Source organism: Danio aesculapii, chromosome 14, assembly GCF_903798145.1.
Source record: "Danio aesculapii chromosome 14, fDanAes4.1, whole genome shotgun sequence".
Classification (NCBI taxonomy): Eukaryota; Metazoa; Chordata; class Actinopteri; order Cypriniformes; family Danionidae; genus Danio; species Danio aesculapii.
The window spans coordinates 48,328,408-48,356,121 of record NC_079448.1 but is presented as its reverse complement, the minus strand read 5'-3'; the positions used below and the strand labels follow the sequence as shown (position 1 = coordinate 48,356,121).

Here is a 27,714-nt window from a genome sequence, read left to right as displayed (position 1 = left end):
TGTCAAACAAAAAATTATTCTCAGAATAAAATCTGCCACAGGGCTGTAAAAATAATAAATGAAACATTAACAGCAAAAATATTGATATATGGCAAATACGTCTTTATGAATCAAATCACACTATAGCATAAAAATATTTTTTTATATAATAGATTTTAGACGACACGATGGCTCAGTGGTTATCCCTGTCGCCTCACAGCAAGAAGATTGCTGGTTCGAGCCTCGGCTGGGTTAGGTGGCATTTCTGTGTGGAGTTTGCATGTTCTCCCCGCGTTTATGTGGGTTTCCTCCGGGTGCTCCGGTTTCCCCCCCAGTCCAAAGACATGTGGTACAGGTGAATTGGGTAAGCTAAATTGACCGTAGTGTATGTGTGTATGGATGTTTCCCAGTGATGGGTTGCAGCTGGAAGGGAAATAATGTAAAATAGTAATTGCTGTGTAAAACATATATATGCTGGATAAGTTGGCGGTTCATTCCGCTGTGGCGACCCCTGATGAATAAAGGGACTAAGCTGAAGGAAATCAATGAATGATACGTTTTAGAAAAATGACTGTTTTCTTTTTTTGTCAGAAATGAACATATAGAACTGATGAAGATCTTTGCTCATATATACTAAGAGTGCAAGTCAAGTAAAAAAGACAACGCATGAACAGATAATAATCAAACAACTGTAATCAATTGATTTAATTTAGTTTTTTTAAAAAGAAGCACACTATACAAATTCAATACACTCATTATGCGAAATATCTCTGAAAATACCAATTCAACAGGACAATGACAATACACGATTTAAATAAGTGGTAAATAATTCTTAATATATAAAATCCATATTTCTTTTTACAAACAGCGTTCCCATGCAAAACGTTCAAATAGCTGCGCCATGATGACATCAGCGTGACATCATCCTCACAAATTCTGAAGCAAAAACACAAAGAAAACACATTCAGCCACAGAAAAACACGGAGAGAAAAATCATCATACTTGTGCATTACATTCTCTTACCTTCGAAATCCACCAGTCCGTCTCCGTTGAGGTCTGCATCTCGCAGTATATCATCGATGTCTCTGGAGTTCAGCTGTTCTCCCATCAGCTTCTTCATGGCTTCTCTGAGCTCCGTCACGCTGATCTGACCGTCTCCATTAGAGTCAAACTGTACAGCAGAGAGAGACTGTCAGCATCCTCATGGACCAATGTTTTTATTATTCAGTCAAGCCTGAAACTATTCATACCCCTGGCAGATTCTGACTTAAAGTTACTTTAATTTAATTCTTGTATATTCTGAGACATTAGACACTTTTTCAGTCCCTTTTTATGGGCTTAAAGGTCTCATAAAGTGCTTTGAAATGTGCATTTTTAGTCGATGTTTGACTTAATCTTAACCGAAACATGAAGAGAGGGTGGGACATAGTGTAGCTCCTCCCCTTTAAAAAAAACAGCCAATAGCATTTCGTTTTTATCACCGCTCAGGCAGTGAGAGTGGCTGAGCTCAAGCGCATCCAATGAAAAGCAAATGACAAGCATCTTGAAGAGGGCGGGGCATGTCAGACACTAGAGAGCATTTGATTGGTCAAGATTTGATGAGACACTGAAGTTTGAGGTGACGTGAATAAAACTGTTGATCTATTCAGGTGGAAGTGACCAACTACAAGCTTTACATGTTTATATCGGCTTTATATCTTCTAAACGTGAATTTTGTCACTGTTTTGATGCACACTAGCTTATAGACATCTTAAAAACTAACAATACTGATACTAATATCTAAAAAACGTTATTTTAATTTCATGGGACCTTTAACTCTTGCGAAAAAAAGGGTAGTTTTAAACTGGAAAACTTCTGATGCTCCATGTTTCAAAGAGTGGATGGGAGAATTGTTTCAGGTCATTGAGCTCGAGATGATACGACGCTCCTTGAAACCAAAATCTCAACACCAATTTCAAACTGCATAGCAAGCTTTTCTGGATTTCCTCACAACTGATTAGTGCTATGCCAACCATTCATTGCAACAATTGATCATTACATTTGAACATTATGATTGCTTTGATTAGTAAATGTCCCCCATTTGTTGGTTTATTCACGTTGATTTATTTTTATTTTCTGTTTATTGCTGGGTTTGCTGTTTATAACAGCTATTTTCCTTTGTGCTGTTTTTGTATTTAAAAAAAGAAAAACCTTAAATAAAATATATATGTACAGTTGAAGTCAGAAGTATTAGCCCCCCTGAATTATTAGCCCTACTGTTTATTTTTTCCCCAATTTCTGTTTAACGGAGAGAAGATTTTATCAACACATTTCTAAACATAATAGTTTTAATAACTCATCTCTAATAACTGATTTAATTTATCTTTGCCATGATGACAGTAAATAATATTTGACTATTTTTTTTTCTTCTGGAAAAAGTCTTATTTGTTTTACTTCGGCTACAATAAAAGCGGGTTTTAATAAAAAACATTTTAAGGTCAAAATTATTAGCCCCCTTAAGCATTATTTTTTTTAATAGTCTACAGAACAAACCCTAACTTAACCCTGATGACCCTAACTTGGCTAATTACCTTAATTAAGCCTTTAAATGTCACTTTTCTCAAAAGTATTTTTTTATTAAACTTATTAGATATGAAACATACAGTACAGATAGCTTTTCACTTTTTTTTTTTTTTTTTTTTTTTACACAACAGACAAACAAAACCTGTCGCACACATATACTATTAGGCTCTATAAAAATAAAAAATAAAAAAACATAAATAATATTAAGATGAAATACAAATAAATAGTAATATTAGGTAAAACATATGTTACTCTCATATATAAGGGAAGACAAGAAAAAAAAGAAAAGAAAAAAAAGAAATTAGAGGAAAAAAATAAAAATAAAAGGAAACAAGGAACGGTTCTACTCTTCTAAAATAAATGTCACTTTAATGTCTAGTAAATATTATTTACTGTCATCATGGCAAAGATAAAATAAATCAGTTATTAGAAATTAATTATTAAAACTATTATGTTTAGAAATGTGTTGAAAAAAATCCTCTCTCTGTTAAACAGAAATTGGGGAAAAAAATATTCAGGGGGGGCTAATAATTCTGACCTCAACTGTACAAGATATCTTTATGTCCCACCCTGTGTTCATGTTTCAGTTGAGATTACGTCAAACGTTGAATTAAAGAAAGCCCATTTTAAAGCACTTCACAGGACCTTTAAGGAAAATGTATGGAAAATGTTTGAAATGTGCCCATATATCAGAAGTGAGTCATATGCGAGTGTAATTAAGTGTCTGTACCTCTTTGAAAGCGTCTCTCAGCTCTTTGACTCCGATCATGTCCGCCGTCTCTGCCAGCATTTTGGGGCCCATGAGCTCTACGAAGTCCTCGAAGTCAATTTTACCTCCAGCTTAAAAATATATATACAGATAGCGTGTGACTTTAAACAGCAGTGAAATGTATTTCTTAATAAAAGTCTTTAGTTTTTCTTATTATCACATATTGCTATTTTAATTTTTACAATATTAGGCAACTTTAAACACAATGCATTTGCCGTCTTCTCAAATTTTAACCAAATGTAAATATTTTGGAATTAATTAAATTATTTTATGATTTAAAATACGGAGAACATGTTTTTTTTTGCTTTTATTGCCATCTTAATTGACCAGAGGTTTTACATTATTATTATTATTATTATTATTATTATTATTATTATTATTATTAAACAAACAAATAAATAAATGTTGACAAATACATATGATTTTAAACACCAGTGGATTTTTGTCTTTTTATTTTTATTAGAACTAAATTACAATATTATAATTTAATTCTATCAAAATTAAATAATTACATTTCATTATTATTTTTATACTTAGAAAATACAGAAACCTTTTTTTTATTATTATTTTTTTAATTATTATTTTTTCGGGGTTTTCACCTTTAATGTATAGGACAGTAGAGAGTATTGACAGGAAAGCATGGAGAGCAGAGAGAGGGGAAGGATCAGTATAGGACCACGAGGCGGGAATTGAACTCAGGTCGCCGTGAGCACAGGAGTGCATGTGTCGACGCACCAACCACTACACCACTGGTGCCATCAGAAACCGATTTTTTTCCCTTATTTTTACATTCGTCTCTAAATCTGTTATTTTTAATTAATTAAGTATATTATTAATTAAGTTAATTAATTAAGTTAATTAATAATTAATTAAGTTATTTTTATTTTTTTAATCTTTGAAAATAAAAGATTGTGACTAAATTTCCTCTCTTAAATTCTACTGATAAACTTATAAAATAATAAAAACAAAAATGTATTTCTAAATTAATCTAAAAAAAATATAATCTTTTATTTTATTCTCTAAATTACAAAAGAAATGACATCTGATTAGTTTATCCTTAGAAATACAATGCATTTATAACTCCAGATATTATTTTAATTTTTATTTCTTCTCTTAATACATTTAAAACCTTTTAAAGTTTTTAAAAATACTTTAAAATACATAATGAAAATGTTTGGTAACACTTTATTATAACCACACGCTATAAATCATCTATTAAGAATTAGCAAATAATTCATTCATTATTTAAGTTTTAACTCTACATTAATAGATGTTAGTAAGCAGTTTATAAATACAGCTACAAATGCTTTATTCATGACATATAAGCACATGTATAATGTGCGTAATGAATGTATTTTCATACCTTGTTAATGATTACTTTTTCATTACTAAATTAAGTATTGCATTATTTACAAACCAGTTATTTGAGAGAAGTTGTTGGTTTTTAAAGATTATTCGGATTGCATAAATAAATGATTAATAAACTATTCCAATTAACATTTATTCAGGCATTTGGTAATAGTTAATTAGTATGTTAATAAATGCTTTATTAACACAACTTCATCCAGTTTTGTGACCTAATCTAACGTGAGGACGATTTATGCTTTATAGATGCATTATAAATGGCAATTAAAGGCTGAGTTATATTCTAAACAGGATATAAAGAAACCAGATGACTCTATTCATCTTTATTTGTTTTAAGATACACACATGAAACTGTATCAAATGAAAAATAAATCAATGACAATCTTAACTAAAATAAAATGAATGTACAGTTTAAACGTCACTAAATAACGTGTTGTATCATTATTATTTATCATTCATAAATTATTATATTGTTGTTTTATTCAATTTTATTTAATTGTATGCATTTCTAATTGTATTTTGACTCTCCTGTTATTCAGCAAAGTTTGCAGTAACTACATTTTTTATACAAGATTGCAAACATTTATTGTTCCTTTGATACTGAGCCTTTACTTGTCATTTATAAGGGATTTAGGTCACAAAACTGGATGAAGTTGACTTAATAAAGCAATTATTAACATAAATAGTAACCATCACTATATACCTGAATAATAAAATATATAAATGTTAATTGGAATAGTTTATTAATCATTTACTAACTCATTCTGAATGATCTTAAAAACCTCCAACTACTCTTAAATACAAATGGCTTGTAAATAATGCGATACTGAATTTAGTAAAGAGCATTTAATAATAAAGTATGAAAACAATCATTAAGCACATTTTAAATGTGCTTATAAATCAAGAATGGAGCATTCGTAGATGTATTTATAAACTGCTTACTAACATTTATTAATGTAGAGTTAATGCTTGACAAGTAATGAATTCACTAATTGCTAATGCTTAATAAATGATTCAGTGTGTAATAAAGTGTTACCAAATGTTTTTATTGTAAATGTTTTTTTAACTCTGCTTTACAAGTCAGTCCTTTACTTTCCTAAAGTATTCAAATTAAAATGTTAAACAAATGAAGTTTAAAACACCACATTGCACATTATTACATTACTATCAGAAGAACACATTAAGTTCTCTCACTGATGGTTTGGCTCAGCTCGATCAGCTCCATCTCTGTGGGCATGTAACCCATGGTCCGCATGCATTCGCCCAGGTCTCTGCAGTTGATGTATCCTTTATTCCTGTCGAACTCTTTAAAAGCTTCCCTCAGCTCTGCAGAAACACACACAAACAGATGCTGAGCTGCACAAACAGAAGGTTTTCCAGTCAGACTCTTGTGTGAAAAAGAGTTTGTGCTTTAATACCTTCAATCTCTTCCGGCCGCAGCTCCCTGTCCTGTCAAATCAACAGACACAAGACACACATTAATCAATTAACGATCAATTTCACAATATTAGATGTAGATATGCACCGGTTGACTGGCCGGAAATCAGAAATGGTCTTTTATTTGTTTTAATTCAGCCAATCTCTATTCTGGAATAAAATGTACTGTATACTTAAAGGGCACCTATTTTGCTAATTTTTACAAGATGTAAACCAAGTCTCTGATGTCCCTAGAGTGTGTATGTGAAGTTTCAGCTCAAAATACCACACAAATAATGCTTTATAACTCTTTGAAACGGCATGTTTTTAGGTTTAGGCCGTTTTGGTGACTGTCGCTTTAAATTCAAATGAGATTGTGAGATCTCACTCAGCCCTGCCGTTTGTAGCTCCGTCCTCTTTAGCATAGAGGATTTTTCTCACCCAGGTCTGTCTATGCTAATGAGGGCGGGATTGTCATTAATGGGCGGGGCTTTCCCCCTCAGAAAACGTGTGCATCTGTTGATATTCTGAAACATAAATAGAGCAGCTCACTTTACCTAATGCGTGACAATCTGCTTTTAAAAATCATTAATCATTATCGGTGCATTACTACTTTAACCATTCAGAAACAAAGAGAAAACAATACAGACAGAAAACGATAGACAAAACACACAATATGTAAGTGGTTATGAGAAACTGAAACAGAATGTGAGTTTGAGGACTAGTTCTAGCGTGTAAGACCGTGTTGACATGGGTATTCACTAGATTACACAGTGAAAGATGCCTGGCAACAGCTAAATATAAGGAGATTTGGGTGGTTTAGCTGGAGGAGCACCCAGAGAAACACACACTACAGGCTGTACAGAGAGCAGATGAGGTTTAACAGAGTGCCAGATGACAAATTCCCACTGATGAGTCTCTTTTCCATTTACATTAACACCCAATTACATATAGCTCACATGCATACGCAGTAAAGCAGTGGATTACATATGCCACAAATCCAGCTCAAAATGCTTTCTGTTAACTGAGTGCCCTCACAGTGACTGTAAAAAATCCTACTCAGCAGGCACATGACGTCAACATGACATCAGATTGTGGTTGTACCCCAACGCCGTGGGATGTTGCATTTTGTTTGGAAAGGAAAATAAGGTTGACGTCAGAACTCACTGTCAGGCCAAAGTCAATGTTGTTGCATTAAAAAAAAATTAATAAATAAAAAATTAAATAAGCACTTTTTGCAGTAGTTTTGGACAACTTTGTATTGACAAATACTCTTTAAAATACTTATATTTATAAATATGATTCATCATTTTATCCATGACTTTAAACACCAGTGATGAATTATTTTTTTTCTCATCTAATACAAACTTTACATTATCCTAAATCAGAAGAGTGGAAATAGTGGAGTTCAATTAAAATAAAATTTTAAAAAGAATAAAAAAAAAAAATAAATTAAATAAAAAAATTATATAAAATAGTATAAAATAAAATAAATTAAAGAGCCCATATTATACATGAAATAGGATCATATTTAGGTTGTAAGGGTCTCCAACAACAGTCTAATATGCATGCAAGGTCAAAAAACACTTTGATGGTCTTATAATCTGCATTTATTTTTACCTAATTATCCCAGCGACTCCCATATGAATCGTTCAACGATTCATTTGTTCCCAAACCCTTCCTCAGCGCGAAGCTAATCTGCGCTGATTGGACCGATGACAGCCTGCTGCGATTGGTCGACACGGACAAGGCTTCAGCGCGAGAGTGAAATGCCCAGCAGCTAATCTACAATATAAAAGTAGTCACAGTGCACACATGTGTGTGTGTCTCTGTGTGTGTGAGACTTTTTTTCTGTTAGTGGGCGGGGCCGCAGGTTTCAAATCTCCCGGGTTTGCGCGCCCAACTACTTGTGTTTCGTAGCCGCGTCATCACGAAACACCTAATGACTCGTTATCAAGACGACTCGTTTGAAGCACTATGAGTCGACTCTTTTATAGATGAATCAATAGTTTTAAACAATGTACACTTACAGATTTAAGCCTTAGCTGGATATTTCCCTTCACTTAGAGCTGTGTTACACACTACATGGAAGGGCATTTTCAAAAACCCATAATATGGGCTCTTTAAAATAGAGTGGAGAAAGAGGGGAGTTCAATAAAATAAAATAAAATAAAATATAAACAATTTTTTAAATAAAAAAAAATAATAAAATAAAATAAAAAATAAAATGAAATAAAAAATAGAATAAAAAATAAATAAATAAAAAGAAAAAACATGCACATTTTAAAACCCCTAGATGTCCAGAAACTTTAATAGTGCAATTTTTTTTTTTTCAAATACTATCGGGTTGACGTCAGAACCCAACGTCAGGCCGATATCAATGTCTAATGTTGAACAGACATTGCATTTTGGTTACTTTCCAACGCAACCTAAAAACCTTAGATGCTGGTGACCGAAATCCAACCTGATATTGATGTCTTATGACGTTGTGTGTCTGCTGACTGATTTCTAAAAAAACAAAAAACCTAATTTTAAATAAATGCTACCTTAGCAAGCATTAGAAATTAATTAAAAAAAATCAAAAATAAAAAAAATAAAGCACTTATTGAAGTAGTTTTGGACAACTTAGTATTGACAAATACTCTTTAAAATATTTATATTTATGAATACAATTCACAATTTTATCCATGACTTTAAACACCAGTGATGCTTTATTTTTTTCTCCTCAAATACAAAATAAACAAAATAAAATAAAAAACTTTATTAGTGCAATATTTTGTTGCAAATGTCATGGAATGAAATGTCTTTTGATCTGCAATAATCCAATGAAATGATTCACGACGATGAGAAAAACTCAACTGAGATGACTGAGATGATGTGATTAATGCCGGTTGGAGGATGCAGATGATGCTGTGATTTTGAGTTTTTTTAGTTTTTGCTAGTACATACAAGCTGTGATTTGGCGAAGCCCTGTCTGAGGAAGATGCACGCCGGCCCGACGATGTTATGCAGCAGGGTGCAGTTTTGGACGAGCGCATTCAGAGGCTGCTTATACTCAGAAGTTACTTCATTTTCTCCGTCTGCGTCTTCAGGTGGCCGGGGCCCTGGTACCACATGCTCCGCCCCTTTAAACTCAGCCACACCCTTGGGGTGGGGCCACATTGCACTTGAGACAACTTAATCTAATTAAGCACAGTTTAGTCAATGTTTGATTTATTCATATTACATTCATTTACTTTTCATCACCATTTAAAGTACTTTCCTTACAATATACAGCTGAAGTCAGAATTATTAGCCCTGCTGAATATTTTCCCCAATGTCTGTTTAACGCAAACACATTTGCAGCACATTTAGAAACATAATAGTTTTATTGACTAATTCATAATAATTGACTTCTTTTATCTTTTCCATGATGACAGTACAGAATATTTGACTAGATATTCTTCAAGATACTAGTATTCAGCTTAAAGTGACATTTAAAGGCTTAACTAGGGTAATTAGGGTAACTAGACAAGTTAGGGTATATACGGAGTCAATATAGGGCCATATATACTTGCAACATAAAATAAATTTTTGCAAATGAAAAATAAAGTATTAATATTGGATGGAAGAAGGTTCTACAAAGGTGACTCAGTGGATTCAGAGACTTAAACAGGTCTGTAATGGAATAAAATGACTGCATGTCTACAAATGAAGACTGATACTTTTCTGAAGAGGTGGAAAAGTACTATAACATATTAAGATATGTAGATTTAGAGGTTAATTAACCTATCCCTAATGTAATCTGAGGGGACTACAACGTAACTTTGCGTAGAAATGTATCCCCTGAAAAGTATTATAACGGCAGTGCTTTTTATTTATTTATTTATCTTTATTTTATTTAAAAAATTGTATATTACCATCAGTTTATTTATTTATTCCCTCACCTGTAAGGGGAAGGGGTTGCTCTGGAAAAACAGTATTTTACTGAAAAATCTTACATAAAAAGTTTTTAAAAAAAGAATACAAATAAAAGTAAAATATTAAGCAAAAAAAAAAAAAGTAAAAAAAAATGCAAATCTCAAATAATCACAAAAATAAGTTTTGAGAAACAAAAAGGAATTTTGAAAACCAAAAAAAATAACTGCAAAAAAATCAACTAGTGCAAAAAAAACTAAAATATTTGCAATTTAAAATAATAATAATTATGTATACACATATATATATATATATACACACACATACAGTATATACACATATATGCTGATTTGCTTGAGTTTACGATGTTATTTTCTCTTTGCACTTTACATTTCTGCCACTAGAAGCAGCATGGTGGAGCAGTGGGTAGTACAATCGCACAAGCACAATTTCTGTGTGGAGTTTGCATGTTCTCCCTCCGTGTTGGTGTGGGTTTCCTCTAAGTGCTCCGGTTTCCCCCACAAGTCCAAAAACATGGGAGAATTGGGTAAGCTAAATTGTTCGTAGTGTATGAGTGTGTATGGATGTTTCCCAGTAATGGGTTGCAGCTCGAAGGGCAACATATGCTGTGTAAAACATATCTGGATAAGTTGCCGGTTCATTCCGCTGTGGTGACTCCAGATTAATAAAGGAACTAAGCCGAAAAGAAAATGAATGAATGATTTCTGGCACTGATTTTACAAGGGGGTGGAGTCAAGCAAAATGGGGCGTGTACTGCATGCCCAGACATGCCTCCAATGGAGTACATCTACTTCACAGTAAAGTATATATAACCCTAGATTGACTCCATATAATTCAAAAAGTCATTGTATTATGATGGTTTGTTCTGTAGACAATCGAAAACTAATATTGCTTAAAGGGGCTAATAATTTTGACCTTAAAATGGCTTTAAAAAAATTAAAACTGCTTTCATTCTAGCTGAAATAAAACAAATAAGACTTTCTCCAGAAGAAAAAATAATATAGGAAATACTGTGGAAATTCCCTTGCTCTGTTAAACATCATTTGGGAAATATTTGAATTTAAAAAAATTATAATTATGACTTCAACTGTATCTACGTTATTGTAACAATGAACACAAACACAGTTCAGTTATACACAAATATTTCTCTTACCTTCTTCATTTTATCTTTCATAGATGGATTAGTGCAGTTTCCCATTCCTCAATCCTCAATGAAGATGCTGTGTATTTTTAAAGTGACAGCACAACGTGTCATATTAGGCTACTTAAAGTCCTTCCTATTTACTAAAAGCATTATTTCTCTCCGCAGACCCTCTGGTAGAACTATCTGAAAGACCAACAGCGTTACGGTTTTAATCCAAGCACACTTGTCTCAATTCATTTTCACAGCTCATTTAATCAATCGGCACGCTCTCCTCTGGTCTCTTTACTCAGATTGCAGCTCCATGCTAATGATGTGGATTGAAGCTGAAGAGAGAGATGGCGGAGCGGGAGGGTGAGAATTAGATGAGAAAACGAGAAGCTTTTTTAATCCCTCTATTTGAGATTAAAGACGGAGAGGCATGGGATGATGTACAGCTGAGCGCAAGGAGATTTGAGGAACAGGAGAAATCATGTCAGGAGCAGTGCAGGGTTTAGGGCTGTTTTTTTGGACAGTGTGTAGTTTATACAGTTGAAATCAAAATGATTAAACCCTCTTTGAAATTTTCTTCCTTTTTTAAATATTTCTCAAATAATGTTTAACAGAGCAAGGTAACTTTTACAGTGTGTCTGATAATATTTTTTCTTCTGGAGAAAGTCTTATTTGTTTTATTTCGGCTAGAATAAAAGCAGTTTTAAATTTTTTAAAGGCCATTTTAAGGTCAAAATTATTAGCCCCTTTAAGCAATTTTTTTTATAGTCTACAGAACAAACCATCATTATACAATAACTTGCCTAATTACCCTAACCTGCCTAGTTAACCTAATTAACCTAGTTAAGCCTTTAAATGTCACTTTAAGCTGTATAGAAGTGTCTTGAAAAATATCTAGTCAAATATTATTTACTGTCATCATGACAAAGATAAAATAATTCAGTTATTAGAAATGAGTTATTAAAACTATCATGTTTAGAAATGTGTTGAAGAAATCTGCTCTCTGTTGAACAAAAATTGGGGAAAAAATAAACAGGGGGGGGCTAATAATTCAGGGGGGGCTAATAATTCTGACTTCAACTGTATTGTGCAAAATGAGCATGCGTTTATTACACTCATATCGTCTCATTTACTTCCATTCATTTTTCATCATTTTCATCTCAAATTCAATACTAAATGTCATTTGTTTGCAAGTTTAAGAGCAGACATAAAATCTCAGATGAAATGTTTCGTTTAAAAAAATCTGGACGAAACAAATATCAAAATTCTTTTTCTTCAAAATTCATTCATTCATTCATTAACTTTTCTTTTCAGCTTAGTCCATTTTATTCATCAGGGGTCGCCACAGCGTAATGAACCACCAACTATTACAGCATGTTTTATGCAGCTGCAACCCAGTACTGGGAAACATCATTCACTCATCTACACACATACACTACGGACAATTTTAGTTTACCCAATTCACCTATACCACATGTCTTTGGACTGTGGGGGAAACAGGAGCACCAGGAGGAAACCCACGCGAACGCAGGGAGAACATGCAAACTTCACACAGAAACGCCAACTGACCAAGCCGAGGCTTGAACCAGCGACCTTCTTGCTGTGAGGCGACAGTTTATAAACAATTCACAATTCTGACTTTTCCTCAAAGTTCATTCATTCATTCATTTTTCTTCGACTCAGCCTCTATTTCAGAGGTTGCCACAGCGGAATGAACTGTCAACTATTCCGGCATATGTTTTTACGCAGCAGATACTCTTTCAGCTGAAACCTAGTACTGGGGAAAACCCACACACTCATTCACACACATACATTACAGCCAATTTAGTTGGTCACCTACAGCGCATGTCTTTGGACTGTGGGGGAAACCGGAGCACCCGGAGGAAACCCACACCAACATGGGGAGAACATGCACACTCTCTTTCCTCAAAGTTCTATATGCTATTTTGAGTTTATATTGAATATTAAAGGTTCTTTTTTAAAATTCTGACTTTATTTCTCACAATTCTTGCACATTTTTTAGTTTATATCACAATTCTGACTGCTCTTTTAATCTGAGTTTCTACCTTGTGATTTATGCCACAATTACAAGTGCATCACTTGAATTCAAGATGGCTCACAATTCTGGGAAAAAAAGTCTGAATTCTGAAATGTTAACTATATTGGTTAAAAAATAAAAATTGTAACATCATTCATTCATTCATTCATTCATTCATTTTCTTTTCGGCTTAGTCCCTTTAATAATACCGGGTCACCACAGCGGAATGAACCGCTAACTTATCCAGCACATGTTTTACGCAGCGGATGCCCTTCCAGCTGCAACCCATCTCTGGGAAACATCCATACACACTCACTCACACTCATACACTACGGACAATTTAGCCTACCTAATTCACCTGTACCACATGTCTTTGGACTGTGAGGGAAACCGGAGCACCCGGAGGAAACCCACGCGAACGCAGGGAGAACATGCAAACTCCACACAGAAATGCCAACTGACCCAGCCAAGGCTCGAACCGGCAACCTTATTGCTGTGAGGCGACAGCACTACCTACTGCGCCACCTCTTGTAACATTATCACTCTATAATATACAAAAATTATTCCTTCCTTAAATTTTTTTGTTGAATCAAATGAACTTTTCTAGTCATCTGAATTTCAACCAGTGAAACTGACTAAAAATATTATGTTAAACTCTGCATAGATAAAACAAATTGCTGAAACCTGAGAAACTTATGAAATTATTATTTTTAAGTTATTTAAATGTATTTTTTTACTTATTATTACTTTTGTCTCATGACTTTTTTTACAGTGTTGGCAGACTAGAGCAGAGAAAGAGAAATGAGGAATCCAGGAGGTTGAGAGCAAAAATGAATTCAGCTCTGATGTTAAAGTGTGTGTGTGTGTGTGTGTGTGAGAGAGAGAGAGAGATAATCCCAGTCTAATCAAAACACACCTTTGGGGAGATGAACAGGGAACCTCTCTTTAATCCGCACTCATATTTTAGTCAAACACGGTGACATTGCTCGTGTTATCAGCCTGACAGAACCATAATCTACTCTAATCCACACACACACACACACACACACGCTTCTGTGCCAACATTATATTTTTTAGTCTTGAAGAGATCAGCAAATAGATGGATGCTATTTTATTGTATGATGAAGCATGTCTAAGAACGATTGGAGTCAGACGAGGTCACTGTGAGAAGTGCATTGTGGGACAGTGGAGACACAGATGTGTTTGTGTTCAGCAGCTGCTGTACATGAGAAAAAGTAATTTTATTGTGTTCTATATGTAGCGACACAAGACACGTCAGAAGAAATATAATCCTTTCAGGTTGTGCTTCTATAATCATAGAACAATAATCATAATTATATATATATATATAATTTTTTTAGCTGACAAGAATACACACAAACACTTCTTTTTTTAATTAGCAGGCAAAATAATAATAATAATAAACAATAATAATAATTAAAAATATTTTATTATTTAAAATCATAAAAAATTGAATTAATCAAAATAAATAAACAAATAAATAAATAAATAAATAAATAAATAATAATAATAATAATAACAATTACAATAAAACAATAATAAAAATTTTATTATAAAAAATAAATAAATAAATATTATTATTATTATTAAACAATAATAATAAAGCAATAATAATTATATATATTTTTTGCTGACAAGTAGTAATACACGCATACACATCTTTCCTAAATTAGCAGGCAAAATAATAATAATAACAATAATAATAATCAAAATATTTTAAAATTATAAGATTACTTTAAAAATTATTACAAATACATAATAATAATAATAATAATAATAATAATAATAATACAATAATCATAATCAAAAATATTTTATTATTAAAAAGAATTTAAAAAACAATTCAATATAATAATAATAATAATAATAATAATAATAATAATAATAATAATAATAATAACAACAACAACAACAACAAATTATTTATATAAAATTGTTGCAATGTTTGCCACTTTTCACAGAGTCAGCTAAAATAAAAAATGTAAAAAAAAAGTATATAAGCATATAAAGAAATAACATGACAAAAACACAATAAATTTACTAAAAATTGAGTAAAAAAAAAAACGAACAATAAAAACTATAATATTATACATTTATGCTCAAAGGCCACTATAAATGCTGTGGGTCTATAGAAACATTCATTCATTCATTCATTCATTTTCCTTCGGCTTAGTCTCTTTATTCATCCGGGGTCGCCACAGCAAAATGAACTGCCACAATATCCAGCATATGTTTTACACAGCAGATGCCCTTCCAGCTGCAACTCGGTACTGGGAAACACCCATACACACATTCATATACACTATGGCCAATTTAGTTTATTCAAGTCACCTATACTGCATGTCTTTGGACTGTGGGGGAAACCGGAGCACCCAGAGGAAACCCCACCTTTATATTTGTCTACTTCAGTCATATTATTTAGCGATTCCTCCCTGCATTTCTTTAAAATTTATGTTTATAAGAAAGCTATTTTATCTGATTAACAGTCTAAATTGGTCTGCGGCATAAAATAAAGTTATCAGTCTCTCTGTAGTTTGAGTCCCTTGTTTTTAAAGAGCGCCATACGTGCAGCTGGGAATGAATGCATTATTAAATGGATGTAGAAATAAAACCCTCTCTTGTGCTTAACTGTAGAGTAACTCATGTATCCAGTTCTAATCCTCTGCTTTATTTATTGACTTAAAGATAATCAGATGTCAGACTATAGTCAACCTAACATTTTAACCCTTTATCTTACGGCACCCGTTCGCTGGTAACTTAATCCAATAGAGAGTTTCAACGAGTGCTCTAATGAACATCACGGCGGAAATGCAAACTAAAACAAACTGACGTGTCCTCCAATTTTATGTCCAGTTATGTGCTTGTTAAAAAAAGTGATTAGTTACTTTAAAAAGTGAGTAAACTCATTGCCTTAAAAGCGACAAGTTTACTTTACTTAAAAAAAAACTTAATTTTAACTAGGAACAATTAAGTTGACTTAATTTTTATAATTATGTACATTGTTCATTTACTTAATTTTAATGCATTCACTGAATTGAATTAACGATTCATTGAATTTATCTAATTTTAGTTAAACCAAAAAAAAAAACAATTTTAAACAAAAGGTGGGATTGAAAACATTTTTAATGAGAGCAATTATAAATATCAAACCAGAATTTAGAAGTAAACTTACAGTAAATTAAAGCCCACCCAAAAAAAAAGATTTATGCTGCTTGTTGAAATGACATATTTAAAATGAGTTGAATGAACTGAATTGAGTTGAGTTGAATTGAAAGAGTTGAATTGTGTGAATGAACAAAATTCAACACAATCAAAACAAAAAGTTTTTTAGGGGAAAACTTAATTGTTGTATGTTTAGTCTACTTAAATTTGTAAAAAAAAATTAAGTTAACTTAATCGATTTCTGTTGGAGCCACAAGGAATTGAGTGAAACCCAGCATAATCGCTTTAAAGAGCAACAGATTTACTCACTGTTTTTAAGTAAAGTCAACTAACTGCTTTTTACAGTGTACATAGATGCAAAGATGTTGACTCGGATAAGCAGCAGTGAATGCACCTTCCTAAATTAGCCTGCAGCTATCTATATCTCCAAGGCAATGAAATAATTATGACAGTAAGAAACAATGATCCCTCTTCCAGAAAGGTGAGCGGGCAAGATTGGGTTTCTGGTTTGCTCACTGCTCAATATCAGGTGATTAGCTCTGGACGCAAGCTTATCCCAGTGCAGGAAAGCAACACCAGCAGGCTAAAGAGCAGGACGGGCTTGTTGGGACAGATCCTTAACCTGTCATCTCATGCCGGACAGTCACCTAAACACCTTTCTGCTAATGAAGATCACTCACTTTAGGACACAAGTGCATTTCCGTGGTTTGTTGAAAGTCTTGATTCTGATTGGATAGAAAGATTCAGATAAATGTTCTAGATAAATTCTATAAATGTTCTAGATAAATTCTATAAATGTTCTAGATAAATTCTATTAATTATATAAATGCTCTAGATAAATTCTATAAATGCTCTAGATAAATTCTATTAATTATATAAATGTTCTAAATTCTATAAATGTTCTAGATAAATTCTATAAATCTTCTAAATTCTATAAATGCTCTAGATAAATTCTATAAATGTTCTAGATAAATTCTATAAATGTTCTAGATAAATTCTATAAATGTTCTAGATAAATTCTATAAATGCTCTAGATAAATTCTATAAATGCTCTAGATAAATTCAATAAATGTTCTAGATAAATTCTATAAATGTTCTAGATAGATTCTATAAATGTTCTAGATAAATTCTATAAATGCTCTAGATAAATTCAATAAATGTTCTAGATAAATTCTATAAATGTTCTAGATAAATTCTATAAATGCTCTAGATAAATTCTATAAATGTTCTAGATAAATTCAATAAATGTTCTAGATAAATTCTATAAATGTTCTAGATAAATTCAATAAATGTTCTAGATAAATTCTATAAATTCTATAAATGTTCTAGATAAATTCTATAAATGTTCAGCAAGATAAATGTTGCTCCATCAAACATTACTGAACAAACTAGCTAACACATGTTACTATGAGCTATGCTCATGTCACATACAGTTAAAGACAAATGTAATTAACCATCCTGTATGTATGTATGTATGTATGTATGTATGTATGTATGTATGTATGTATGTATGTATGTATGTGTGTATATATATATATATATATATATATATATATATATATATATATATATATATATATATATATATAAATAATTTATACACGCCCAACTTGACAAAAGTCTTGTCACCTATCCAAATTTTTGGACCAACAATAATTTACAATAATAACTTGACTTCTAGTTGATCATTTGGTATCAGAAAAAGGCTCATATGGAAGGCAAAGGCCTCTAGATTACGCTGTTTTTACCAAAATAAAATATGATCATGCCTTGATTTTTAATTATTTTATTAGGACAGTAAGGTCTGACTTTGCTTAGACTAAAGTCTTGTCACTTAACAGAAATAATGTCCAGTATAGAATATAAAGTCATGCTGCAGTAGAGAAAGAATGAATAATGTTCATATCTGGTGACTGGGCTGGCCAATCCTGGAGCACCTTGACCTTCTTTGCTTGAAACAAACTTGACTGATTTCAGTGAGAATCTTGGGTCCATGTTGGTTTCATTAGGTCTTCTGCCGTATTTGTGATGATTGGGATGCAGTTCAACAGATGATCAAAAAAAAAAAAAAACCTTCTGCAACTTTTCCAAATGATCAACTAGAAGTCAACTTATTATCTGTTGCTGTTACAACTGGGATTGATGACAAGACTTTTGTCAGGTAGTGTGTATGTATATATACTGTATATATTGCATCACATTGCATAACAGAAAAGGTTTTTTATCGTTGCTTCATGATGACTACTTTCAATACTGGGAGGACTCAAACACACTGTGAATGTGTAAATACGAATGGTGCCCACAGGTGGTGCTCTTACCTGGCCAAAAACAGACTCCACAATGGGTCCGAGGTCAGAATCCTCCTTCTCCTTGGGCTCCTCAGTTTCTTCAGCCTCCACAGGCTCCTCTTCTTCCTCCTCCTCTCCAGCTCGGCGGGGAGGCTGGACAGGCTGACTTTTTTTCTGTGCCATTTTTGCTCTTGTATTGCTGTTAAATGCCTCCGACAAACCCGTTTCACTTTGCCTCCTCTGTTTCTCCACCTTCTTCTTGATCGCGGCCTGAACCTGTCAGGAGACACAGGAGATTAGACATAGGTAAATGATGATTGATTAGTGCAGTGTTTCCCAACCCTGTTCCTGGAGCCACACCAACAGTTCATGTTTTGGATGTCTCCCTCATCTGACCCATTAACTTCAGGTTTTGGAGTCTCTTCTAATGCAGAGTTTCGCAACCCTGTCCCTGAAGGCACGCTAACAGTACACATTTTCATCCTCTCCCTAATCAAACACACCAGAAACAACTCATCAGAACATTAGAAGAGACTCCAAAACCTGAAGTTAATGGGTCAGATGAGGGAGACGTCTAAAACATGAACTGTTGGTGTGCCTCCAGGAACAGGGTTGGGAAACACTGGATTAGTGCATGTCTTTGGACTGTGGGGGAAACTAGAGCACCCGGAGGAAACCCACGCCAACACGGGGAGAACATGCACACTCCACACAGAAATGCCAACTGGCCCAGCTGGGACTCGAACCAGTGACCTTCTTGCTGTGATGCAATCGTGCTACCCACTGCGCCACCTTGACGCCCAGTTTAGTTCTGACTGCCTTTTATTATCTTCTGTTGAACAAAAAAGAAGATATTAAAAACCATCTAAATCCATAGTACTTATTTCTCCTATAATATTGAAGTCAATTGTTACAGATTTCCATCATTTTTCAAAACATCTTCTTTTGTGTGCAGCATAAAAGTTCAAAACCACTCCAGGGTGAGTAAAAATTCATTTCTGGGTGAACTATCCATTTAACCAGACTACATTCAGAGCTTAAATTCATTTGTTTGAGTCAAAACTCAATCTTTAGGTTAGTCTGACTTCCATTCTAGGAGACGCAAATATGAAAGTTAATGGTTACAGATTTCCAGCATTTTTCAAATTATTTTCTTTTGTGTTCAACAGAAAAAACAAAAACATAAAAGTTTAGAACCACTTGAGGATGAGTAAATTCATTTTTGGGTGAACTATCACTTCCTAATCTTCAGGTTAGTCTGATTGACTTCCATTCTAGGGGAAACACACACTATAGAAGTCAATGGTTACAGATTTCCAACATTTTTCAAAATATCTTTTTTTGTGTTCAACCTAAAATTTTGGAACCATCAGACTCCATGATGAATAAATTTTCATTTCTGGGTGAACTATCCCTTTAACCAGACTACAATTAGAGATTACACTCATTTGTTCAAGTCAAAACTCAGTTTCCATGTTTGTCTCATTGACTTCCATTCAAGGAGACACAAATACTATAAGAAAGTTAATGGTTACAGATTTCCAGCATTTTTCAAATTATCTTCTTTTGTGTTTAACAGAAAAAACAAAAACATAAAAGTTCAGAACCACTCAAGGGTGAGTAAATATTCATTTCTGTGTGAACTATCCCTTTAACCAGATTACATTCATTTGTCAAAACTCAATCTCCAGGTTAGTCTGATTGACTTCCATTCTAGGAGAAACAATATAGATGTCAATGGTAACATATTTACAGCATTTTTAAAAACATCTTCTTTTGTGTTCAACATAAAAGTTTGGAATCACTCGACTCGACAGTGAGTACATTTTCATTTTTGGGTGAACTATCCCTTTAAGCAGACTACATTCAGAGCTTATATTCATTTGTTCAAGTCAAAACTCAATCTCTAGGTTAGTCTGGTTGACTTCCATTCTAGGGGAAACAAACACTATAGAAGTCAATGGTTACAGATTTCCAACATTTTTCAAAATATATTTTTTTGTGTTCAACCTAAAACTTCGGAACAATCTGACTCCATGATGAATACATTTTCATTTCTAGGTGAACTATCCCTTTAACCAGATTACATTCATTTGTCAAAACTCAATCTCCAGGTTAGTCTGATTGACTTCCATTCTAGGAGAAACAATATAGATGTCAATAGTTACATATTTACAGCATTTTTTAAAACATCTTCTTTTGTGTTCAACATAAAATGTTGGAATTACTCGACTCGACAGTGAGTACATTTTTGGGTGAACTATCCCTTTAAGCAGACTACATTCAGAGCTTATATTCATTTGTTCAAGTCAAAACTCAGTCTCTAGGTTAGTCTGATTGACTTCCATTCTAGGAGAAGCAATATGCAGGGTTCTTACACCTTTTCTAACTTCAAATTCCAGCACTTTTCAAGCACTTTTATTCTTTTCCAGCACCTAAAAATCAGGATAAATTACGTTTATATATGCTGTTTGTACTTTTCCACATTTAAATCCATTGTGCTATTTTAAAAAACGCAATATGACATTTCAACTTAAACTGCTGAATACTTTGGAACATAGATTTTTTGGGATAACTTACCCAAAAATGTAAAAAAACAAACAAAAAACAAACAAACAAACAAAAAATAAAAGAAAATAAAAAAGTTCAGTTATTGGATGAAGTATCTTTTTAAGTTTAGTCTCTTTCTACCTAAAGTTAAATGAAATGTTAAGAAAAAATGAGCTTACATTCAGATTTTGTTTGGGTGTAGTGGCAAGTTGACATGCCTGTTTTAATCTATTTCTGAGCGCTCCGTTTGCCGTTTTTAGGTGCAAATATGCATTCTTCGTGAATGTCTTCTAAATATGTGAACATTTTGCAGTGAAAACTGGTCGCACAACAACAATTTTATGCACTCGCACAAATGCTCACAAATAAATTGAGCACGCATAGTCACAATTTCAGGCGCATATGCAACCAAAACGAATTTCGAGCTCTACAATTTCTAATTCAAGCAGGTTGAAGCACTTTGTCCAAAATCCAAGCACTTTCCTAACCTTGAAAATACTATATTAAAAATCAAGCATTTTCCAGGATTTCCAGCACCCGTAGGAACCCTGAAATGTAAGTCAATGGTTGCATATTTCCAGCATTTTTCAAAATATCTTCTTTTGTGTTCAACATAAAAATTCAGACCCACTCGAGGGTTACTAAATATAATTTTTGGTGGACTATCCCTTTACACATATTACATTAATTTGTTCAAGTCATTTCTTCATCTCCAGGTTAGTCTGATTGACTTAAATTCTAGGAGAAACAACATGGAAGTCAATGGTTGCATATTTCCAGCATTTTTCAAAATATCTTCTTTTGTGTTCAACATAAAAGTTTGGAACCATTCCAGAGTGACTAAACATTAATTTTAGGGTGAACTATCCCTTTAAGCAGAATACAATCTCCAGGTTAGTCTGATGGACTTCCATTCTAGGAAAAACAAACCCTATAGAAATGAATGGTTACAGATTTCCATCATTTTTCAAAATATCTTCTTTTGTGTTCAACAGAAAAAAACACAAACATAAAAGTTCAGAACCACTAGACGGTGACTACATTTTAAATTTTGGGTGAATTACCTTGTTTAACCAGACTACATTCATTTGCTTAAGTCAAAACTCAATCTCCAGGTTAGTCTGATCATGATCTGTACCTGTTTGGCGGTTCTTTCGGGTGGAGCGCTCATGCCGCCGGTGCCTCCTGCTCCTGGGGCTGATCCTTCTCGAATAATCATGAACATCTCGGCGACAGTGAACCCGCGCCTCTCTCTGCCTCTTCTTTCTCTCTCTCTTTCTCTCCGTAAGACTACACCTGCTTCACCCCTCCCTGTACCTGTGCCTTTCTGAAGTTTCCCTCTGCAATTGCTTTATTACTCTCTCATTAAATTCCCCTCATGCATTCAGTCACTCAAGCTGAATTATAAGGTGCATGTGCTCATTGTCCTCCAAATCACGTTGAAGCCGTTTCTGTTTTACACATCTTTCTTTCGTTAATTTTTCTTTTGTTAAGCCTCTCACAAGGATGTATCAGGAGTAAAACACATCTGATAAGTGTCTCTTGGTCATTGCTGGTCTGTCGAAGTCCTCAGTTTGTGCTGCTTCTGCTCTGCTGGGGTCTGTTTTATCCGCACGAAAGAGGACTGAAGGATACCATGTCTGCTTTCTGGACGTCTAACATTCGGGAGTGACACTCAATCTGATCCGATACCTTTCTCTCCTTATCTTTCCGTTGTCCTTTTCTGTCTGAGTTACTGGCAGCTTTCTAAAGTGCATTGGCTTTGTGAGATAAGAGGCTTCTATGATAGTATAGTATAGTTTAATAATAATAATAATAATAATAATAATAATAATAATAATAATAATAATAATAATAATAATAATAATAACAACAACAACAACAACAACAACAACAGTAACACTTCAGTTTAAGAAATAATTCACAGCATTTACTACTGGCTTGTTACCTGCCTATTATTAACTGTTTATTAGCACTTATACAGTATGATCTCATTCTACATCTCTAATCCTACCTAAACCCAACCACTACTTTACTTACTATTAATAATAAAAATAATAATATTAATTTTTATTTATAAGGCGCCTTTCCAGAGCTTAAGGTCCCTTAAAAAAGAACGCGACAAATAAGCAGCTGATTAGCAGTTTATTGAGCTAAAAGTCTTGGTTAATGTTTTGTTTATAGCATGAATTTTACATGAAAATAAATTATAATAACAATAATTAAAAAAAAAAAACATTTAAATGAAATGGCACTTCATACACTGTAAAAAAAGATATGATAAAAAAATAATGAAACATGAAAATAAAGTGTGGCAATAATAATAATAATAATAATAATAATAATAATAATAATAATAATAATAATAATAATAGACACTTCATAAACGGTAAAAAGATATGATGAAAATTTGTGTAACCACAGAGCTTACTATTCGCTACAATAAAACTAAGTCTTTCAAAATCTATAAAATAATTAAGACTGTAATTAAAATTGTTGCTGCCTTGGATTTTTAATATCATAAAAATAATAAAATCCTTAAAAACATAAAATCCTTTGTTGTCGTGGCTTATTAATTATATATCCCTACCCCCTACGCGCTGAATTATTAGCCCTGTTTTTTTCCCCCAATTTCTGTTTAACAGAGAGAAGATTTTTCAACACATTTCTAATCATAATAATTTTAATAACTCATTTCTAATCACTGATTTATTTTATCTTTTCCATGATGACAGTCAATGATATTTGACTAGATATTTTTCAAGACACTTCTATACAGCTTAAAGTGATATTTAAAGGCTTAACTAGGTTAATTAGGTTAACTAGGCAGGTTAAGGTAATTAGGCAAGTTATTGTATAATGATGGTTTGTTCTGTAGACCATCGAAAAAAAATGCTTGAAGGGACTAATAATTATGACCTTAAAATTGTTCATAAATTTAAACTGCTTTTATTCTAGCCGAAATAAAACAAATAACTTTCTCCAGAAGAAAAAATATTATCAGACATAATGTGAAAATTTCCTCGCTCTGTATACACTGTATGTAGAATTTACACTGAAAATGGTCAAAAAGTGATCTGAAAAACAAACTATCTAAGCTTTAATAAGCAGATTGGTGATAAGTGAGTGTTTGGTACCATAAACACACATTTTGCTTTACAAGGCAAATTAAAAGTTTGATTTTATACATGATCAAGCATAAATCAAGATAGAAATTAAATACAATTACATAGTAGAAACTGTTGTTAAAATTCAGTTATTATTGTTGCCATTGTTGATTTATTGCTATTATTAAGTTCTTGTTTTTAATTTTGCAGTACAGAAATTGTATTTAAATGTAATTGTAAAATGTAAGCAAATTTTTCTATATTTTTAAAAATAATAATAATAATGATAAATATTATTTATAATTGTGGGCAACACGGTGGCTTTGTGGTTAGCACTGTTGCCTCAAAGCAAGAAAGTCGCTGGTTTAAACCCCGGCTGGGCCTGTTGGCATTTCTGTGTGGAGTTTGCATGTTCTCACCGTGTTGGCGTGTGTTTCCTCCAAAGAAAAAAATAAAAATCTACAAAAAAAGTCAGCGAAAAAGTAATTTAATTACATTAACTATACACTGTAAACCAGGGGTCTCAAACTCTGGACCCGCGGGCCATTTATGGCCCGCCCTCCTTCCAGCCCACAAATGACGTCAAAAATATAACAAGATTCGGCCCCCTGATTCAAATGTTTTTGAATCACTATCATTCTTGTGCTGTTGCGTAAAGCCACTTGTGGTTTTGACCCCCACCTATTGGACGTTTAAAGTACTGCACTATATTATACTGCATTTCAGTTTAACTTCCGATTTCTCTCAGCGTGCGGTCAAGAGTAACGCCCGATTCACACAAGGCTTCAGCGTCAACGCTTGACAGAGGTTGTGTCTGAAGTTGGGGCTGACGCAATCGTCATAGCAGCGTCAGCCAATAAAATTAGTCCGCAATCGGCTACTGTCTGAGCTGGTGTTTTAGCATACAATGATCTGATTGGCTGACGCTTCCGTCGGCGCTTGAAAAGTTGAAAAAGTCCCAACTTCTGCAGCGAGCAACGCCACTGAAGCAGCACCGACGGATGCACAATTCAGTTCAGCAATGCTTGACGTCACCCATTCAAAGTGAATGGGAAGCGTTGACACTGACGCCCCGTGTGAATGGACCGTAACGAATATGCAGATTATTTCTGTGGCTAATTTAAACGTTGAAATAAATGTACATACTGTAGGTGCTGTATTTTTCCTAAAGCTTTATTTTTTTAAATATTCAAGGGTCATTTGATTATTATTAATTTTATAAGCACCTGTATTTTGTTGAAGAAACACTTTTTCAAGGCTTACACGTTACGCTGATGGTGTAACAATTATGCAAATTTTGCTAATGCTCGATTCAAATGGTCTCATTTAATAGATTTTCTAGATTTCTATGAAAACTATGTACATTTTACTGCTGGTTGGATTGAACATGTTAAAGTTAATGTGAATATATACTTACTTTAGCCCTCTTTGTTGTAGTTTTACAAAAAAGAAAGATTCTGAGAAGAACAATTGCCAGTAAAGTCAGTAAAGTTACCCAAACTGTCTGTGCTTTTCTTGTGCTATCTGTTAAACTTTTGGTAAAGCAACAACAACAACAACAACAACAATAATAATAATAATAATAATAATAATAATAATAATAATAATAATAATAATAATAATCATCATCATCATAATAATAATTATAATTATTATTATGACTATTTAAAATGCTAATTTAAACCGCCACAGATATATTTCAGCAGTTGTGTGAAGCAAAAAAAAACGTGCTGATTTGTTAATTTGTGACAGGTAATGCTTGAATAATAAACATCAGGTCTGTTGTCCTAAAATGCACCATTACGTCTCTTTTTTCCTGTGCTTGAATGTTAAAATGGCCCTCCTATGAACTGTCAGTCACTGAAATGGCCCCCCACCGATTTGAGTTTGAGACCCCTGCTCTAAACAAAAAAAAAGTTGACTCGCTTTTTTGAGATGACTCAACTTTCAACCCGAGTACTGCACTTGACTCGATTTAAGTAAACTCAAAAATGTCCTGAAGCTGTTTGTCTAAATTTTTTAACTGAGTATTTTTTTACAGTGTAGTTACTTCAACACAGGCTCATCATGAAAACGTACCCCCGTATACATTTCTGGAGAGTGCAAATTATATAGCCACAGCTACGTATGGCTGCATTTTGTCTTTAAAACGAACGCTACGTGGCAGCATGATGCTGCCGACGACTTCTGTTTCTTTTTGCGTGACCAGCTGACCGCTTACCTTAGTGTTTACAGTTTTACCACTGTTACCAGTTTGCCCAGAGGCTCACCATGTACGTTGACGGACATGAGACGCAGAGAGGAGTTGACAGTGACGACGGGATTTGAGTCCGGTGAAGAACGGTTCCAGAAAGCTGGTAATATAAAAACAAAAAGCAAAAATTTAAATAAACAAGTAAATAACAGGGTGAGAATGTGGTAAAATCTGAAAACGTGGTAAAAAATATAAATAAAAAAATAAAAAAGCTGCTACAAGGGCTTTTCTTTTTCTGCTTTGCTTTTGAAAATACTGCTGGTTCGGTTTAGGGAAGGTGGTGGGCAAGTCATTCAGAGCTTTCGAAAACACTATCGGGCTGGGTTTAGGGAAGGTGGTGGTTGAGGAGATTGGTCAATCGGTTAGTCAATCGTCAGCGGCCTGGATTTACATGAGAACAGCAGCCATGGATGGCACTCACGAGAGAAATTTGAGATCTGAAAAAGCATAGAAAGTGGCTTCTGGTGGTTTTGCGAAAACAACAACTGCAAAAAAAAAAAATGTAGCTCCTGGGGCGTATTTCGCGCTCTCCAGAAATGTATACAGGGTTACATTTGAATGACCCCGGGTTGGGTTACTTTGTACACTGCTGATCAGTGCATTGAAATGTAGTCCCAACACCTTAATTACACTCAGCTGATCATATTTAAGCAGATTTACTGACATAAAATCTGAAATCTCCTCCCTGTCTGTCTGTCTGTCTGTCTTCTTCACCTGATGTATAATGTATAGCTTAAGACTTAGAGAAAGCTTGCTAACGGAAAATGAAAGAGGAGATAAAATGGTGGCGTATTTGTGCGTCAGACAGGGAGACGAAGGGACTGACGACAAAACCCGAAATGTAAAACTGCAGGATTGAGTGACCAGGCTTTTCTGCGGCCTCGTTAGGGAAAACACAGGAGCAGAGCGGGATATAAGGAGAAACACACACTGAAAGGGTAAGGAAAGGGCTCATTGAGCATAAATAACAAAAGAGAGAGAAATAAGAGCTTGTAAAATAGACCAGATCTATTCTTTATTGATCAATCATATATATTCGATGTCTGTTGTGGTGTAATGCTAACTGTGGGATGCGTTCGGTTATACGGCTCTGCTATAATATCCGTTTAATCTGCTTTAGATAAATTTATAAATTAATTAAATATTTCTCAGA

General features: G+C 33.5%; 1 protein-coding gene across 1 annotated transcript; it reads right to left on the bottom strand.

Moving 5' to 3' along the window:
- Positions 1 to 654: 654 nt before the first annotated feature.
- cabp2b (calcium binding protein 2b) lies at positions 655 to 22,787 on the bottom strand. The gene is made up of 7 exons (XM_056472598.1): positions 22,339 to 22,787; positions 18,681 to 18,926; positions 6,094 to 6,124; positions 5,870 to 6,001; positions 3,272 to 3,381; positions 1,003 to 1,150; positions 655 to 915 (listed from the first exon to the last, which is right to left on the bottom strand). The coding sequence occupies exons 1-7, from the start codon at positions 22,423 to 22,425 to the stop codon at positions 890 to 892; spliced, it is 780 nt and encodes a 259-aa protein (XP_056328573.1). The 5' UTR covers positions 22,426 to 22,787; the 3' UTR covers positions 655 to 889.
- Between the last annotated feature and the right edge of the window lie 4,927 nt (positions 22,788 to 27,714).

Excerpts from the sequence above, each read along its gene's own strand:
- cabp2b (XM_056472598.1), bottom strand. The coding sequence starts at position 22,425 with ATGTTCATGATTATTCGAGAAGGATCAGCCCCAGGAGCAGGAGGCACC. Across the intron at positions 6,125-18,680 it reads TGGAGTCTGTTTTTGGCCAG|GACAGGGAGCTGCGGCCGGA; the intron begins GTAAGAGCACCA and ends TTGATTTGACAG. Across the intron at positions 3,382-5,869 it reads CGAGCTGAGCCAAACCATCA|CTGGAGGTAAAATTGACTTC; the intron begins GTGAGAGAACTT and ends TATATTTTTAAG.